This window comes from Phyllobates terribilis, unplaced genomic scaffold (assembly GCF_046119375.1).
Source record: "Phyllobates terribilis strain yellow unplaced genomic scaffold, ASM4611937v1 Scaffold_2__4_contigs__length_985480577, whole genome shotgun sequence".
NCBI classification, from domain to species: domain Eukaryota; kingdom Metazoa; phylum Chordata; class Amphibia; order Anura; family Dendrobatidae; genus Phyllobates; species Phyllobates terribilis.
Genome location: NW_027362762.1, coordinates 579,518,531 through 579,537,924, shown reverse-complemented (window position 1 = coordinate 579,537,924; position 19,394 = coordinate 579,518,531). Strand labels below are relative to the sequence as shown.

Below are 19,394 nucleotides of genomic sequence, written 5' to 3'. Positions count from 1 at the left end.
AATAAAAAAGTTATGGATCTTGGAAGAAGGGTAGGAAAAAACTAAAATGAAAAAACGGAAAATAGCCCAGTAAGAAAATGGTTAATTTTACCTCCCAAAGAGTGTAATAAAAATTCATCAAAGCTTGAATGTACTGCAAAAGGGTAACAATAAAATCTATGCCTTGACAAGCAAAACTCACACAACTTTGCTGACAAAATATTGTAATTCTTAGGGCCCTCAGAATATGGCAACACAAAAACAAGTGATTTTTTTTCCAAGTGTTCATTCATTGTTCAAAATAATAAAAAACATATACAGTCATGGCCAAAAGTTTTGAGAATGACACCAAAATTATATTTTCACATGACCTGCTGGCCTCTGGTTTTTATTAGTGTTTGTCTGATGTTTATATCACATACAGAAATATAATTGCAATCATATTATGAGTACCAATAGGTTGTATTGACAGTTAGAATGAGTTAATGCAGCAAGTCAATATTTGCAGTGTTGCCCCTTCTTCTTCAAGACCTCTGTAATTCTCCCTGGCATGCTCTCAAACTTTCGGACCAAATCCTGACTGATAGCAGTCCATTCTTGCATAATCAATGCTTGCATTTTGCCAGAATTTGTTGGTTTTTGTTTGTCCACCCGTCTCTTGATGATTGACCACAAGTTCTCAATGGGATTAAGATCTGGGGAGTTTCCAGGCCATGGACCCAAAATCTCTATGTTTTGTTCCATGAGCCATTTAGTTATCACCTTTGCTTTATGGCAAGGTGCTCCATCATGCTGAAAAAGGCATTGTTGGGCGTCAAACTGCTCTTGGACGGTTGGGAGAAGTTGCTCTTGGAGGACATTATGGTACCATTCTTTATTCATGGCTGTGTTTTTAGGCAAGACTGTGAGTGAGCAGATTCCCTTGGCTGAGAAGCAACCCCACACATGAATGTTTCAGGATGCTTTACAGTTGGCATGAGACAAGACTGGTGGTAGCGCTCACCTCTTCTTCTCCGAATAAGCTGTTTTCCAGATGTCCCAAACAATCGAAAAGGGGATTCATCAGAGAAAATGACTTTGCCCCAGTCCTCAGCAGTCCACTCCCTGTACCTTTTGCAGAATATCAGTCGGTCCCTGATGTTTTTTCTGGAGAGAAGTGGCTTCTTTGCTGCCCTCCTTGAAACCAGCCCTTGCTCAAAGAGTCTCCGCCTCACAGTGCGTGCAGAAGCACTCACACCAGCCTGCTGCCATTCCTGAGCAAGTTCGGCACTGCTGGTAGTCCGATCCCGCAGCTGAAACAGTTTTAAGATACGGTCCTGGCGCTTGCTGGTCTTTCTTGGGCGCCCTGGAGCCTTTTTGACAACAATGGAAGCTCTCTCCTTGAAGTTCTTGATGATGCGATAGATTGTTGACTGAGGTGCCATCTTTGTAGCTGCGATACTATTCCCTGTTAGGCCATTTTTGTGCAGTGCAATGATGGCTGCACGTGTTTCTTTAGAGATAACCATGGTTAACTGAAGAGAAACAATGATACCAAGAACCAGCCTCCTTTTAAAGTGTCCAGTGATGTCATTCTTACTTAATCATGACTGATTGATCGCCAGCCCTGTCCTCATCAGCACCCACACCTGTGTTAATGGATCAATCACTAAAACGATGTTAGCTGCTCCTTTTAAGGCAGGACTGCAATGATGTTGAAATGTGTTTTGGGGGTTAAAGTTCATTTTCTGGGCAAATATTGACTTTACAAGTACAGTAATTGCTGTTAAGCTGATCACTCTTTGACATTCAGGAGTATATGCAAATTGCCATTACAAAAAATGAAGCAGTAAACTTTGGAAAAATTACTATTTGTCTCATTCTCAATACTTTTGGCCATGACTGTATAACTATATCAATTTGCTTTTGCTATATTTTTACTGACCTACAGAATAAAATGAACACCATTTGTGTAGCATAAATTTGTGAACAGTGGAAAATGAAACTTTTAAACAAAAAACAGTGGCAGAATCGCTGTTCCCTTTAAGGCCAAAACTGGCCTGCAGCTGCCACTGGAGGGCGCATGGGAGCTTACTGCATAGTAAATTACAATATATAATGGGTAACATTTCTCCTTGGGTAGAACAACATGGTAAGCATGTCACAGTGAGGAGACTTTTAAAGCCGCAATGCTCCTCTGGGAAATATGCAAATTGTCTCTTCAGAGAGGAAGAGGACCAGAACTCTAGTGCCACCTACAGGAAGTAGCTATCTTGTTAAAGGGTCACTATTGACTTTTAGGATTTCTACCTCCTGTAGGTGACACTAGAGTTCTGGTCCTCTTGCTCTCTTTAGAGACAATTTGCATATTTCCCAGAGGAGCATTGCGGCTTTAAAAGTCTCCTCACTGTGACATGCTTAACATGTCGCTCTCCACAAGGAGAAATGTTACCCCTTAGATACCGTCTGACGCCTCTCACCCAGCCAAACCAGATCTCACACTGCACTGACGAGCGGCAGTACCTTGAAACACAGTGTCTGCAAATTGAGATTCTGGTTCTGGCTTATATCCCAGGTCATGTTAAAGGCTCATTACAGGGTCACTATTGACTTTTAGGATTGCTACTTCCTATAGGTGGCACTAGAGTTGCCGTCCTCTTCCTCTCTGAAGAGACAATTTACAATATATAACAAAATGTAGTAAAGCACTAATACTCCCTATAGCGCCTGATCCAGGTAGGTAAAATGTGGAACACATTTTCTGTAAATGGTTCAGTTGTTCACACAGGTTTATTATAAGCAGCACCACCAGTCAGTCTAGTTTACACGTTTCTTTATTTTACAATAAATGTTTTTCATTTCCACTACTCCGACAACCCGCTCTCAATCGCTTTATTCCACCATGTAAAATAATAACAGCCTGCGGCCGCCTCCAGTGGGTGCGCCATTCCACCAATGTTGGCACTGGGTCTCCCGGTGAAGGAGTCAGAACTGCTGCTGCTGGCAGTTTCTCTGGATGCCAGTTTCGTACAAAGGAAGTGAAAGTGAAGCATCCGCTGATTGGCAGCAGATCTCACATGATATAATGACGTCACGTGAGCCCTGGTATCGCAGGAGCAAAGCCTGCGCTGGTGGTGAAAACAAGCTGTTATTGTTTTAGATGGGGGAATATAGTGATTAACAAGGAGATGTCTGAGTAGTGGACAATCCATTAACATGGCAACCACATTTTTAGATGTTTCTTTAAAGTAAATCTGTCACAATATTTGATCTATTTAAACTTTTAATATGGGCATACAGGTTACAGACTGCTGAAAAAAGTCCTACCTGTATGTCTCATATCAGATGCCTTGTTGTTGAGAAATCATCTTTTATCACTTTATATACAGTGCTGCTCACCATTATTGGCACCCTGTACAATACCTTCAGAAATAAATGGACATGTATCAAAGTTATATCCTCAGGATTTTTTAATTACCGTATTTTTCGGACTATAAGACGCACTTTTTTCCTAAAAAATTTTGGAGGAAAGTGGGGGTGTGCGTCTTATATTCTGAACCTTCTATTCTATACTGTTTTGTTGCTGTGGGTGGTGGGGTTATGGGGGGGGGGCAGCAGGGCGGAGGAGCGGGGTACAGGAGGCAGCAGCGGCTACGGCAGCCTACACTGTCCCCGCTGCTTAAGAAAATTAATATTCACTGCTCCCCATGCCCAGTAGAAAACGCAGCAAAGCAACCCCACAGTATTAAGGATTCTCCACCATGCTTAACTGTTGGTAAGGTGTTCTTTTCCTTATAACCTTCATTGCGCCGTCTTTAAACAAACTTGCTCTGCATTGCCAAAAAGTTCTATTTTTGTTTCATCTGTCCACAGAACACTTTCTTAGAAGGATTGTGGTTTGTTACGGTACTCTTTGGCAAAGATCAGTCATTCCTTTTTATGTCTTTTCTTCAGCAATGGTTTCTACCTTGGCCTTTGCCCATAAAGCTCTGCTTGGTGTAATGTGCGGCGTATGGTACTTGTTGAAACCATGCCCCTAGACTGCTCCAAGTTGGCCTTCAGGTCTTTGGATGTTTGACGTGGTGTTTTTTCCACCATTCGCATCAATCTTCGAAGACATCTCTTGTCAGGTTTCCTCTTTCCCCCACGTCCAGGGGGGTTCTTGGCAGTTCCATTTTTGGCAAACTTCTTAATAACATTGCGCACTGTTGAAAGTGGGATACCAAGGTCTTTGGAGATTGCCATATACCATTTGGAAGTCTTGTGTTTGCTAATAGCAGTTCTGATGTCCTCAAACAGCTCGAAAAGGAACAGAGCCTACCATGTGGCTTTTTTAAAACACTAAAATAATCATTCATTGGCTAATTCACGTCACATGGGCACCGACAATCACAAGTGAATCTCTTTGTGACTTACCACAGAAGAGTTAAAATGTGTTTCCATACTAAATTAATGTAAAGGTTTTTCTATTTCTCCCTCCCATTGTTTTTTGTTTTAAATTGTTTATCATTTGCTCTTTTGTATTTAACACGAGTTCTCTATACAAAAAACTGTTTCACTTGATTCATTTGTTTTCAGGAGATATTCCACATTATGTACTTAATCTTCATGGGTGCCAATAATGATGAGTAGGACTGTAAATGACCTCTTCCAAGTTATGGGGATGTCGCTGCCTGGAAGATAACTCCGCCTCAAGATCTTATTTTTTATGAAGGGGAGTTACCAGGGAGACAAGTAGCTAACAAAGAACAAAAGAAATTAACCTGGTCTTCTAGCAAACATTTTTTGCTCAGCTCTCAGCTCTGCTGTATTGCAACAATATTACAACACTGCCTGCCTATGAGATGGAAGCTGAAGCTGAGAGGAACCTGCAGATATGTCAGTTAGGCCACGGCCCCACTATCAGTATTTGGTCAGTATTTGGTCAGTATATTTTCTCTTTCTCAGGAATTGGAGCCAAATTCAGGAGAGGAAAAATCAGAGAAAAGGTATAATAGAAACAAGTCACCAATTCTGCATTTATCACCCACTCCTGGTTTTGGCTCCCACTCCTGAAAAAAAATACTGACCGAACACTGACCAAATACTGATAGTGGGGCTGTGGCCTTATAATCACGCACAGCTCTGCAGTGAGATCAGGAGAGCAGAGAGCGGCCATTACACATCACACTGGTAACTCCCCCTTCATGTAGAATAAGCTCTGGAAGCAGAGTTATCTTCCAGGCAACATCCTCTCCATAGCCTGGAAGAGGTTATTTATATAAAGTGGCAAAAGATGATTTCTCAACAACACATCTGATATGAGACAGACAGGTAGGATTTTTTTCAGCATTCTATAACCTGTATGTCCATATTCCTAATTTAGATAGGTCAAATGTGGTGACAGATTCTATTAAATTACTGTAGCTAAGCCCAGTTTCAGCTTTGCAACCCAGGTTCCAGAAAGTAAAGCTTTGGTGGGCAGACGTTTGAGAAGTTTGCTTACCATGTAAAATTTCTGAATCATCTTCAACAAAATCAATATCCCTTAGATCCCATTCTGCATAGTTGTCAAACTCCTTAAAAACAAGACAGACAAAAATTAGAAAAAAAAGAAAAATATACATATCTTGTAGCTTCTGGGCCCAGAGCAAATATGTTAAAGGACCTACACCTGCCATGAGCCACAAATACTGGAGCCTTTCTATGCATGAGAGAGGCCTTTAAGCTCCCTACTGAACCAGGGCTTTGGTGCAACTGCTACCTGTGCACCCCCTGTAGTTACATCCTGCCAGAACATGTGTAATAAATACCTTGTACAATACCAGATATGAGGATGTCATGATACCAAATTCAATAAAACGCTGCAAAGAAGTGAGAGCAGACTGGCTCCCAACAGGATGGCTATAACACTGGCAACATACAGCAGTTAGCATTGGAAAATGCTTGGTGACATGGCTGAAAGTAGTCTGCCAATCTAGTATCAATGGGGACAATCCAATATCAAAATAAAACGTCCTCATTCTAAGGGGAGATGGATTTATAGGCATGTACATAAATAAATTGGCCATGTATATATGACAGATTGTGCTACTCTCTCAAAGGACAGAAGATATACTATACACACTAAAGGTGCCACATACTGTACAGAAAGCATAAGTACACACTCATAAGGGCACAATATGGTACTATTAACCCTCCCACGTTCTACACATACATAATCCTGCCATGCAATAACCAAACAGAACTATAAGCAAAGCTTAGTTGGTAAGGACTAGAAGAGAAAGTTCTTTAAAGAAGTTGTCCAGTAATTTTTAAAAAAAAAAATAATTGCCCAATGTATTTGTGGTGCCCCTGCGGGTCCAGTCGCCACAGAGGTACTGCATCTCAGCCAGAGGTGTGGTACCCCACTCTCAAGTAAGGAGGGAGCACTACCCGGGACCCAACCACTCACATCCAACACCACATCACTCCAGTAGGGAAGGGCGAGATTGCTCCTGAGGCAGAGCACAGGCCTGGTCACTGTCTGGAGGAGGGAACTAGGTAGAGGAGGTGGGTAGAGGAAGTAGTTTAGGGGAGCACACAAGGAAGGACTGAAGGTAGAAGGGACCATGTAGAGTGACAGTTAGTGACGTGGGTCACATGACAGACAGTATAAAAAGACAGGTAGAAACATCTAGAAGGGCCCAGTTACTGAAGACCGTTGAGGAGTAGGGTCCAGACATAGTGACGGCCCAGTAAGAGGGGCCCAGTAGGAGAGAGAACGAGAGGAGCGAGGGAGTCAGAGAAGGGCTCCCGAGACAGAGAAGCGATCTTAGGGGCACGGGAAGTGCAGAGTCCACCCGTGTACCCAAATTCACGCCGGCCGTAGTCGGGAGATGGGATCAGGTCGCAGTAGGGGACTAGCCCCAGACTAGTGGAGGACTGAAAGAATCAGCTAGCTCAGCTAGCAAACTGGAGGCTGCGGTATCTCTAAGTGCCATAGCCAAAACCACACACATTCGCTGAAAAGGTGACCATATAGGACCAAGGGGACAGAGAGGACGTCACCTGACAAGGCCTACGGCCACTGGCTCGGGACACTGTGTGTGAGGCGCAGGGCAGGAGGGAGAGAGCCAGCGCAGAGAGAGACGACCCGGGAAAGGTACACAAGAAGGGGATCCCGATCAAGTGCACCAAAGTTATCTGAGAGTTCGCTGGTTCACTTCCCTGGAGGATACAGGACTCAGTGTGCTGTTATAACCTGCTGGCAGTTGTAACCAGGATCATCATAAGAACTGTGAGTAAAAACTTGAAGATTGCACTCCGTTGTGTCCTTGACTTAATTGCTGCATCATCTGCCTTAAACTACACCAACAAGAAAGCTACCTCTTTAACTGCCCTGGGGCCTAGCTCTACCCGTGGAGAGCTGAACTCTCTCTGCTGCGTCACCAACGGCCCCAGTGGATCTGAACAGCAGCGGCGGCCACCTATAGCCGCATACCACGGGTGGCGTCACGAAACTTTATCCCCAAAATTTTATTCCCCTGTTATTGACCGCCAGGGGCCACGGATCGGGTCATGCCACCGTGACTATCCTAAAAGAACCGACCGGCCCGGCGCCGAGTTCTCCACGGCCCCAGGGGGCATGTCAAATTCAGCATGTGGGCATAAGTATATTTATAAATACCTTGTGTTACTGATCATGCCTGTGAGCAGCGCTATCATTGGCCGCTCACAGGCATCACGTGACCCCGCGCTGACATCACGATAAGTGAGGCGCGACTCGGCACTGGGGTCCCGCGGTGGCTGCTGGGTTGTGGGCGGAGTTATTCCCCGCGTCACACCCAGCATCCCCCCGCGCGCTTTCCCAATGAATGGGGACAGAGCGCGCGGTGGATGCCGGGTGTTACGCGTGGGGTAACCCCGCCCACAACCCAGCAGCCACCGGTGGAACACGGAAGAGGGACCCTCGGCTGCAGCCTGGACTTGTCGTGACGTTAGCGCCAGCTGCAGCCCGGGGTCACGTGATGCCTGTGAACGGCCAGTGATAGAGGCCCCTCACAGGCATTAGCTGCAACGGAAGGTATTTACAGAGATACTTATGCCCACATGTTGAATACATTGGGCAACTTAAAAATAAATACCGGACAACCCCTTTAATGTCTTACCAATATCTACTCTATGTCTCTTGCTGGCACTGTAGATTTTGAAACTGTAAGCAGGTCTTTACGGTCTTGGCTGCCGCTTCTAAAAAATATTCCTGGACTAAGGCCTCATTCAGATGTCCATGTTGCAGGTACATGTTGTATCCAATTTTTTATTTTTTTTAAACAGATAGAACATGTACTCATTATAACATATGGCATTATTCACGCATCTGTGTTTTTCTGGCAGCAAGGTTGAAAAGTGGCAATACAAGTGTATGAGTCCGTGAAAAACACATACAGGACATGGATGGTATCTATGTGCCATCACTGTGCTGCATTTATTTAACATTGCAAAGAGTAAGAGAAGCTTTATCATTTATTTATCCATTCGTGAAAAACACTGACACACACTGATGGTAAAAACGGACACACACTGATGGTAAAAACAGACACACACTGATGGTAAAAACAGACACACACTGATGGTAAAAACAGACACACACCGATGGTAAAAACAGACACACACCGATGGTAAAAACAGACACACACCGATGGTAAAAACAGACACACACTGATGGTAAAAACAGACACACACTGATGGTAAAAACAGACACACACTGATGGTAAAAACAGACACACACTGATGGTAAAAACAGACACACACTGATGGTAAAAACAGACACACACTGATGGTAAAAACGGACACACACTGATGGTAAAAACGGACACACACTGATGGTAAAAACAGACACACACTGATGGTAAAAACAGACACACACTGATGGTAAAAACAGACACACACCGATGGTAAAAACAGACACACACCGATGGTAAAAACAGACACACACCGATGGTAAAAACAGACACACACCGATGGTAAAAACAGACACACACTGATGGTAAAAACAGACACACACTGATGGTAAAAACAGACACACACTGATGGTAAAAACGGACACACACTGATGGTAAAAACAGACACACACTGATGGTAAAAACAGACACACACTGATGGTAAAAACAGACACACACTGATGGTAAAAACAGACACACACTGATGGTAAAAACAGACACACACTGATGGTAAAAACAGACACACACTGATGGTAAAAACAGACACACACTGATGGTAAAAACAGACACACACTGATAGTAAAAACAGACACACACTGATGGTAAAAACGGACACACACTGATGGTAAAAACGGACACACACTGATGGTAAAAACGGACACACACTGATGGTAAAAACGGACACACACTGATGGTAAAAACGGACACACACTGATGGTAATAACAGACACACACTGATGGTAAAAACGGACACACACTGATGGTAAAAACAGACACACACTGATGGTAAAAACAGACACACACTGATGGTAAAAACAGACACACACTGATGGTAAAAACGGACACACACTGATGGTAAAAACGGACACACACTGATGACACACTGATGGTAAAAACAACCACGCTGATGACACACTGATGGTAAAAACAGACACGTCGATGACACACTGATGGTAAAAACAGACACACACTGATGGTAAAAACGGACACACACTGATGGTAAAAACAGACACACACTGATGGTAAAAACAGACACACACTGATGGTAAAAACAACCACGCTGATGACACACTGATGGTAAAAATAGACACGCCGATTACACACTGATGGTAAAAACAACCACGCTGATGACACACTGATGGTAAAAACAGACACGTCGATGACACACTGATGGTAAAAACAACCACGCTGATGACACACTGATGGTAAAAACAGACACGTCGATGACACACTGATGGTAAAAACAGACATGCTGATGGCACACTGATGGTAAAAATGGACACAAGGATGGCACACTAATGGTAAAAAACAGATACTGAAGGTAAAAACAAACAAAATTATGATAAAAACAGACATACTGATGACCCTGATGGTAAAAACTAACACAATGATGACACTGATGTTAAAAAAGGGACACTCAGATGGCAATAGTAAAAATGGACACATGTATGACAAACTGATGGTAAAATTGGACAGACTGATGACACACTGATGGCAACAATAGACACACGGATGACACATTGATCGTAAAAATCGACTTCTTGATTATTATTATTATTATTATTATAGCGCCATTTATTCCATGGCGCTTTACATGTGAAAAAGGGGTATAATACAAGAACAATTACAATAATCTTCAACACAATGTGACAGCGACTGGTACAGGAGGAGCGAGGACCCTGCCCGCGAGGGCTCACAATCTACAAGGGATGGGTGAGGATACAGTAGGTGAGGGTAGAGCTGGTCGTGCAGCGGTATGGTGGAGCGGTGGTTACTGCAGATTGTAGGCATGTCGGAAGAGGTGGGTCTTCAGGTTCCTTTTGAAGGTTTCCACTGTAGGCGAGAGTCTGATACGTTGGGGTAGAGAGTTCGAGAGTAGGGGGGAAGCACGGGAGAAATCTTGTATGCGATTGTGGGAGGAGGAGATAAGAGGGGAGTAGAGAAGGAGATCTTGTGAGGATCAGAGGTTGCGTGCGGGTATGTAAAGGGAGACTAGGTCAGAGATATATGGAGGAAACAGGTTGTGAATGGCTTTGTATGTCATGGTTAGGGTTTTGAACTGGAGTCTCTGAGCAATGGGGAGCCAGTGAAGAGATTGTCAGAGAGGAGAGGCCGGGGAATAGCGGGGGGACAGGTTGATTAGTCGAGCAGCAGAGTTTAGGATAGATTGGAGGGGTGCGAGAGTGTTAGAGGGGAGGCCACAGAGCAGGAGGTTGCAGTAGTGTTTTTGCAGATTCATGGTTGAGGAATGTGCGGATTCGGGAGATATTTTTGAGTTGGAGACGGCAGGAAGTGGAAAGGGCTTGGATATGTGGTTTGAAGGAGAGTTCAGAGTCCAGGGTTACCCCAAGGCAGCGAGCTTGAGGGACTGGGGAGAGTGGGCAGCCATTGACGTTGATAGATAGGTCAGTTGGGGGGGTTGAATGAGATGGCGGAAAGATTATGAATTCTGTTTTGTCCATGTTAAGTTTTAGAAATCTGGCAGAGAAGAAGGATGAAATAGCAGACAGACATTGTGAGATTTTGGTTAGTAAGGAGGTGATATCGGGTCCAGAGAGGTAGATCTGTGTGTCATCAGCATAGAGGTGATAATGAAAGCTGTGAGACTCTATGAGCTGTCCCAGGCCGAAGGTGTAGATGGAGAAGAGCAGCGGTCCTAGAACTGAACCTTGGGGGACACCGACAGATAGGGGGCGAGATGAGGAGGTAGTGTGTGAGTGGGAGACACTGAATGTCCGGTCTGTTAGGTATGAGGAGATCCAGGATAGGGCCAAGTCTGTGATGCCGATAGATGAGAGAGTCTGTAGTAAGAGGGAATGGTCCACTATGTCAAAGGCAGATGACAGGTCTAGGAGGAGGACAGAGTAGTGTCGCTTAGATTTGGCGGTTAGTAGGTCGTTGGTGACTTTAATCAGTGCAGTTTCAGTAGAATGGTGCGGTCGGAAACCAGATTGTAGGGGGTCAAAGAGGGAGCAGGAGGAGAGGTGGGAGGACAGTTCAGAATGGACATGTTGTTCCAGTAGTTTTGAGGCATAGGGGAGAAGTGATATGGGGCGATAGCTAGACACAGAGGATGGGTCAAGGGAGGGATTTTTGAGGATGGGTGTGATTGAGGCATGTTTGAAGCATGAGGGGAAGACACCAGTTGTTAGTGACAGGTTAAAGAGGTGGGCTAGGGCTGGGATGAAGATAGTGGTAAGGTTTGGGATGAGGTGGGACGGGATTGGGTCAAGTTTACAGGTGGTGAGGTGTGATTTGGAGAGTAAGGAGGAAAGTTGATCTTCAGAAATGGTGGAGAATGCGGTTTTGGAGGAGGAGGGTTGAGTAGGTGTGGGGAGGGGCTGTGGGGGCTTTAGGCAAAAGCTTTGTCTGATGGTATCAATCTTCTGCCTGAAGAATGAGGCAAAGTCTTCGGCTGAAATAAGAGGAGAGGGAGGAGGCACTGGGGGACGGAGGAGAGAATTGAAGGTGTTGAATAGTAGTTTGGGGTTGTGAGACAGGGAGGATATGAGAGATGTGAAGTAAGTTTGTTTTGCTGCAGTGAGTGTGGACTTGAAGATAGTGAGGGACTGTTTGAATGCGATGAAGTGCTCATGGGAGTGGGACCTTTTCCATCTACGCTCAGCAACCCTGGAGGCCCGTCGCAGTTCTTTAGTTAGGCTGGTGTGCCAGGGTTGTCTGTTGATTGTGCGAGCCTTGGAATGTGTGAGGGGGGCGACCGAATCGAGAGCTGCAGCGGATGTGGTGTTGTATAAAGTGGCAGCAACATCTGCATCATGTAAGGAACTAATGTCTGTAAGAGGGAGGAGGGATTCAGAGAGTGAGTGTAGGTCAAGGTGTTTGAGATTTCTGCGAGGGTATGCAAGTTTGTGGAGTGGGCATTGTTGCCCCGGGGAGGAGAGAGAAGAGAATGTGAGTAGGTTGTGGTCAGAAAGAGGGAGAGGTGAGTTAGAGAGGTTAGATAGGGAACAGAGGCGGGTGAAGATGAGGTCCAGCGTGTGGCCGTCTTTGTGGGTGGGTGTGGAAGACCACTGAGTAAGACCAAAGGAGGAAGTGAGGGATAGAAGCTTAGAGGCAGCTGAGAGGGAAGTGTCAATGGGGATGTTAAAGTCGCCCATGAGGATAGTGGGGATGTCAACAGAGAGGAGATGAAGTAGCCAAGTGGTGAAGTGGTCAAAGAAAGTGGTGGCTGATCCTGGGGGGCGGTAGATGACAGCCAGTTGGAGGTTGGATGGGGAGTAGATGCGCACGCAGTGCACTTCAAAAGAGGGGAGAGTAATTGAGGGCGGCAGTGGAATATGGGTGAAGGAGCAGTTTTCTGAGAGGAGGAAAGCTATTCCTCCACCGTGCTTGCCGGTGGGGCAGGGGGTATGGGAGAGGTAGAATCCGTCATACGAAAGTGCAGCAGGAGAGGCTGTGTCAGAGGGGGTGAGCCAGGTTTCAGTGATGCCGAGGAAGGAAAGCTTGTTAGTGATGAAGAGATCGTGAATGTAGGAAAGTTTGTTGCAGACGGAGCGAGCGTTCCATAGAGCTCCTGTTAGTGGGACTGGGGAAGCGGGGGCTGGGCGGATGGTTATAAGGTTAGAAGGGTTACGAGAGTTTGGGATAGATCGTGGGTAGGAGGTTGAAGTGATTGTAGGGATGTGGTGAGGAGGGCCAGGATTTGGAGAGATGTCGCCGGCAGTATGGAGGAGCAGAGAAAGCGTTAGTAGGTGGGAGCAGGAGAGGGCATGAGGTGGCTGTCTGTGTTTGGAGGCAAAGGATTGTATGTTTAGGAATAGCTCTGAGGAGGAGGTGAGATGGGTGGGGAGAATGGAGGGAGAGATGAAGAGTTCATTAATAGGTGTAGGGATTAGGGGTGGTTGTAAGAAGTGAAGGATTAAGGGGGTGAGAGTGAAAACAAAGACAAACATTGTTTACTGTGCCAAAGTATCCAGTTACCTTCAGGTTCAATTCAAATTTCAGACACTTCAGCTAATGGACACTTAAGGTGATGGACACAGACTAAAGTCTAACAGACTCCTGGCCCACAATATATTTGTAACAGAATGCATTCAGCTGTGAACAAGCGGGGAGTGGTCTGTACTCATCTTGATCAGCTGATTAGATTTAACCAGAGGCTGGATACTCAAAGACTGAGTAAACAAGGTCATAAATGAAAGTGGAGGGTAGCTGGTGTAAGTTGGGTGACATACCATTACAAAGTAGGAACAGAACGGTATAGAGAAGACGGCATGAAAGTCAGCATGGGAAAGTTGGGTGACGTACCATTACAAAGTAGGAACAACACTGCACAACACTGATGACACACTGACCATACACTGATCCAAAACACTGACAACGGTAACCATTTATTTCATGTTCGTGTTGAAATATGAACGTGTGAATGAGGCTTCGGAAAAAGTTTCAGCTGCTGAATTACCTTGTGTTTTGCAGCATATTTTGCGGCAGATTTTTATGTAAATTTTCAGCTGAGTATTGCAGTACCAGCAAAACCAGAATTATCTGTTCACACATCTTTTTTTTTTGCTGCGGATTTTGTGCCTTTGTTGGGTTTTTGAAAAATATAGAGCATGTCACTTCTTTTAGCATTTTTTTACACCCATAGGAAGTAATGGATGGTGAAAAAAACGCTGAAAAAACACAACTAAATTTTTTTCAGCGTTTTTGATGGAACAATAGAATGAGGTTTTTTTTTTTCATGGAACTTTATGTACATGCATAAATAGAAACAGAAGGAAAGTGAAAACACACGCTGAAAAAACTGAAATAATGCATCAAAACCTGTGTTTTTGACGTGGCAGATTTCCAGAGGAGTTTTGCTGCAGATTTCTGACTGAAAAAAAAATACAACATGTGGCAACATAGCCTAACTGACAGATGTTTGCCATTGTTGAGAGAGTGTGTGTAAGTTTGAAGGCACAAGGAGGATTTTTAAATCCATAACCATTGTATACACCACTATTCCCGAGTCACATAAAAGTCCTGGAAAGTTCAGTGCTTCCATCCACTATAGTGTAATTTCTGGAGACAGTTAATGACTCTACTACACAAATGGGAAATGTATGGAACAATGTCCCATGTAGACACATAATGGATAAAATAAATGTCCATAGGATCAGAAAGTAAGGTTTGTAACTTAAAAACGAATCTCAAAAGACACACCCGGAGAGATGTGGTGACTGACTGCTGCTCTAAATGGTCTCCGTATGTTTATAAGTGGTTTACCCCTATGTTTAGTGCTGGGTCCACCATTATTCAACTTCTTTGATAATATAGAAGATGTGATTAATAAGGGGGTTTCTATTCTTGCAGATGGCACCAAGCTATGTTGTATAGTGCAGTCTATGGAAGATGTTCATAAGTTACAGGCTGACTCGGACAAACTTATTGGGTATCTACTTAGTAGATGAGGTTTAATGTGGATAAAAATAAAGTGATGCATCTGGGCAAAAATAATGTGCATGCAACATATTTTCTATGGGGAGTAAAATTAGGATAGTCACTTGTAGATCACAGACTTAACAGCATGCAGTGACAATCAGCTGATTCAGAGGCATGGACATGCAGGACAGGGATGTAATACTACCACTTTACAAGATGAAAGTGCGATTTCATCTTGAATACGCAGTTCAGTTCTGGGCACCAGTTCACAGAAAGGATGCCCTGGAGCTAGAAAAGGTACAAAGATCCTCAAAACTGATAACGGGTATAGAGGGTCTTAGTTACGAGGAAAGATTAAAAGAATTACATGTATTTAGTCTTGAGAAGAAATATTTAAGAAGGGGATGATTAACTTTTACAAGTACATAGATGACCTAAACAAAACAAGGAGGTTTAATTTAAAACACTCTTAAAAGACAAGACGGCACTCCTCCGTCTGGAGAAAATAAGTTTCAATGTACAGAACAGAAAAGGCTTTTCTACCACGAAAACTATTAATCTGTGAATCAGACTACCTCAGGATATGGTTAAATTGGGAACAGTGACTGGTTTCAAAAGTTCAAAAAACAGCTTAGATGCTTTTAACCCCTTCACCCCCACCCAGCCTGTTTTCACCTTCATGATCAGGCAAAATTTTACAAATCTGCCAGTATCACTTTATGTGGTAATAACTATGGAATGCTGCTGTAGACTGTGCACCGGGGTGGTCTCTCTCAGAATACAGCGGGCCGAGGACAAAGAACACAACCAGGCAATTTGTTAAGAAACTAATTTTTGCTAACAACAAACACAGTGTTACCCTGGAAACGTAAGAAAGAAACACAGATAACTATCACACACACCTAGCCCAGATCAGCTAGGACCCTTGAGCTGCACAACAGATAGGCCCAGTATGTTCCATCAGATACACTATAATTTGCCTGACCTGTGGTTATGCCTAATGTGGTAACCAGGAGTTTCCCAGAGCAAAGGTGTAGTTAGATGAGTGCAAGAGGCGGCCCCTGCAGTGGTGCAGCGCAGAGATTCACAAACTTAACAGTTCTCTAAAATTACAATTCAGTTATGCTTTCTATACAAAAGCTCACCCACTGAGGGGAGTACCTAGCTAATATTTACACAGCCCTATTAGCAAACAAGGTCTCTGAGAATTTTATGTTTGGCGCCAAACTCTTTTTCCACTAGCTGTAAGCCATAATCATCAACATTAACAGAAATAAACACTTGAAATAGATCATTGTTCGTAATAACTTTATATAATATAAAAGAGTTTCACTTTTTGTATTGAAGAACTGAAATAAATTCACTTTTTGATGATATTCTAATTTAGTGAGAAGCACTTGTATTTACAATTTTTAATAATTTTATTTATTATTTTAAGTTTTTACCTTGTCCTAAGATAGGACATCAACTTTCTCTGCCCTGATCGCTGATCTAATACTCTGCAATCCTTTTGCAGGGCATTAGATCAGTGCATCGCAGGCAGGAAATTCTGAGTAGGAGCTTACAGGGCATCCTACCTGGGTGACCTGACGGCCACCTTCCAGCCCGGGGTCACTATGGTGACCATCAGCACAACGCTTTCACAATCACGATGGGGGCTGATAGGCAGCAACTTCCCTCTACGATTACCATCAATGTCGCTGTAACTATTGACAGCGGCATCAGAGGGGGTTAAACACCCATGATCGGTGCTACCACGATCGTCGGCATGGCTGCAGGGTGTCAGCGGCTGCTGACACCTGAACTCGATCGCAGCAGCTATCAGAGAGAGCCCAGGCGATCGAGAAGAAGTATACGTACGGCGGTTTGCGAGGACGCACGTGTGTAGAATTCTGGTTCTGAGAGTTGATCGATACTGGATCATGCATTGCATATGTACATATACCCCATTCCCTTTATCATCTCTCATCCCTTGGATGAATTTGATGGACACATTGTTTTCTTTAACCATATTAATTTTGTAATTATATAAAGAACTCACCTCTATGAAATCTGCCCTAGCTGGCATGTATCCTGCCATATCTCTAGAAAGCAGAGAATCAAAGGTTGGTCTTGGAGGGTCCTCAGAAGCTAAAAGAGACAATGTCACGTCACAAAAAAATACTGTCTGAATTTTTATAACTATTCTGTTTTGCTACCAGAATATCTTAATAAAGAGCTTTAATGTTGCGGTAAGTCTGATTTACTCTGGCTCTGCCATTACCAACACCGCTTCTGCTGATCTGTTCTTTTCTGATTAACTCAAAACGTAATGCTACAACTCAGAATCAAGCTGCTTATGAAATACATATTTAAATGCGGGGGATCCAGAAATGTAATTAGTTTTTCTTTTTAATTGGAAGTGGTTCCAGAAATATGACGTTTTATTAAGAGATTTCCATCATACAATAATGCATGTGCTAGAAATCCAAGCAGGCAAATTAATTCTTTAGCATAAAACGCATAAAAAAAAATTTTTTATTCGCGTGTGGCCAGGGCGCTTTGTGTATTATACACTGCATCTATTTGCCCTTATTATGTAGAGCACACTTTTCTACCTTCCGAAACATATTTGTTTCGGAACTTGGGCTGCTAGTGTCTCCATAATTTATTAACAAATCATTGTTTGTATTTTTTGTAGCAACGACAATTGTATCTTTGGTCTATAGGACACAAATAACAAGTAACATGTCCCTATGAGTTAACGTACAGCTACTCTTTCATTTTCAGTCTACCATATTAAATGCGATATTTAATCCTATTTAATTCAATGGGGACAAGTAGCAGTCACTAAAATTATTAGACAAAGGGCCATTTACACACAGCAATAATTCATGTGATTTACTTTCTGAGGAATAGTTAACTCTATGGTTAAAAATACAACAAAACCATTGATCAAATTAAATTAAATTTGTTTTATTGATTAAGAAATTTAAATCTTGGGTTCAAATTAAAACATTAATTTGGCCCTGAAATGCTGCCCTTAAAGGGGTTGTCCGGGTTTTCTGTATAATTTGTGTGTGGATCTAGGCTGCAGAATGCTGACAGTTTGTAATATACTCCCTGTCAGCATTCTGCATGGTGTCCTAAATAGCGTTTTCCTTTTACTATCTGGCAGAGACCGGTCAGTGATGTCACAACAGACATCATGCCCCAGTCTCTGTCAGACCCTCCTCCATACTCCTGCTCCAGCCTCCTGGTGCATCACACAGTGGGAGGCAGCATGGAATGACTCAGCTGATTGGACTAACCAGGAAGGAAAAGGCTTCTACATAGGTGAGTATAATGTGCTATGTGCATCCATCCCTCATCCGTCCATCCCTCATCCGTCCATCCCCCCAATCACTCCTACCTCATTCATCCACCCATCACTCCCTCCTTCATACCTCATTCCATCCCTCACCCATCCACCCATCCATTCATCCATCCCTCATCCATCCATCCCCCCAACCACTCCCTACCTCATTCATCCACCAATCACTTCCTCCCTCACCCATACCTCATTCCATCCCTCATCAATCCACCTTCCATCCATCCCTCATCCATTCATCCACCCATCGCTCCCAACCACTCCTCCCTCATCCACCCATCACTCCCTCCCTCACCCATACCTCATTCCATCCCACATCCATCCATCCTCCATGCATCCACCCCTCATCCATCCAACCATCCATTCCTCATTCATTCAACCATCCATCCCTCATCCATGTATCCACCCCACATCCATCCCTCCCTCATCCATGCAACCATCCCTCCCTCATCCATGCAGCCATCCATTCCTCCCTCATCCTCCATCCATCCATCCCTCCTTCACCCATCCATCCACCCACCCCTCCTTCACCCATCCACCCACCCCTCCTTCAATCCATCCACCCCTCACTCAATCCATCCACCCCTCACTCAATCCATCCACCCCTCACTCAATCCATCCACCCCTCACTCAATCCATCCACCCCTCACTCACCCACCCCTCAACCAGGAGGGGAGGCATACGGACCGAGCTGTGGGAGGAGGGGAGGCATACGGACCGAGCTGTGGGAGGGAGGCATGCGAACCGAGCTGTGGGAGGAGGGGAGGCATACGGACCGAGCTGTGGGAGGAGGGGAGGCATACGGACCAAGCTGTGGGAGGAGAGGAGGCATACGGACCGAGCCTCACACAAGGACATATTTATTAATTGTGCAGAGGGGGGGTATTTATTGTGCAGGGGGGGCATAGTTATTAATTGTGCAGGGGGGATATTGTGCAGGGGGGTATTTATTAATTGTGCAGGGGGGGCATAGTTATTAATTGTGCGGGGAGGCATAGTTATTAACTGTGCGGGGAGGCATA

The 19,394-nt window shown here is 44.2% G+C and overlaps 1 protein-coding gene across 6 annotated transcripts in view; it reads right to left on the bottom strand.

Moving 5' to 3' along the window:
* TADA2A (transcriptional adaptor 2A) overlaps positions 1-19,394 on the bottom strand; it is a 193,124-nt gene that overhangs the window by 65,623 nt on the left and 108,107 nt on the right. For all 6 annotated transcript variants that reach the window (XR_012288948.1, XM_073666411.1, XM_073666414.1 and 3 more), the window contains 2 exons: positions 17,065-17,153; positions 5,444-5,516 (listed from right to left, as the gene is read on the bottom strand). Coding sequence is in view for 5 of the 6 variants with exons in the window: in XM_073666411.1 (XP_073522512.1) it covers positions 5,444-5,516; positions 17,065-17,153 (162 nt within the window). In the remaining variant the exon portion in view is untranslated. The remainder of the gene's footprint in view (positions 1-5,443; positions 5,517-17,064; positions 17,154-19,394) is intronic.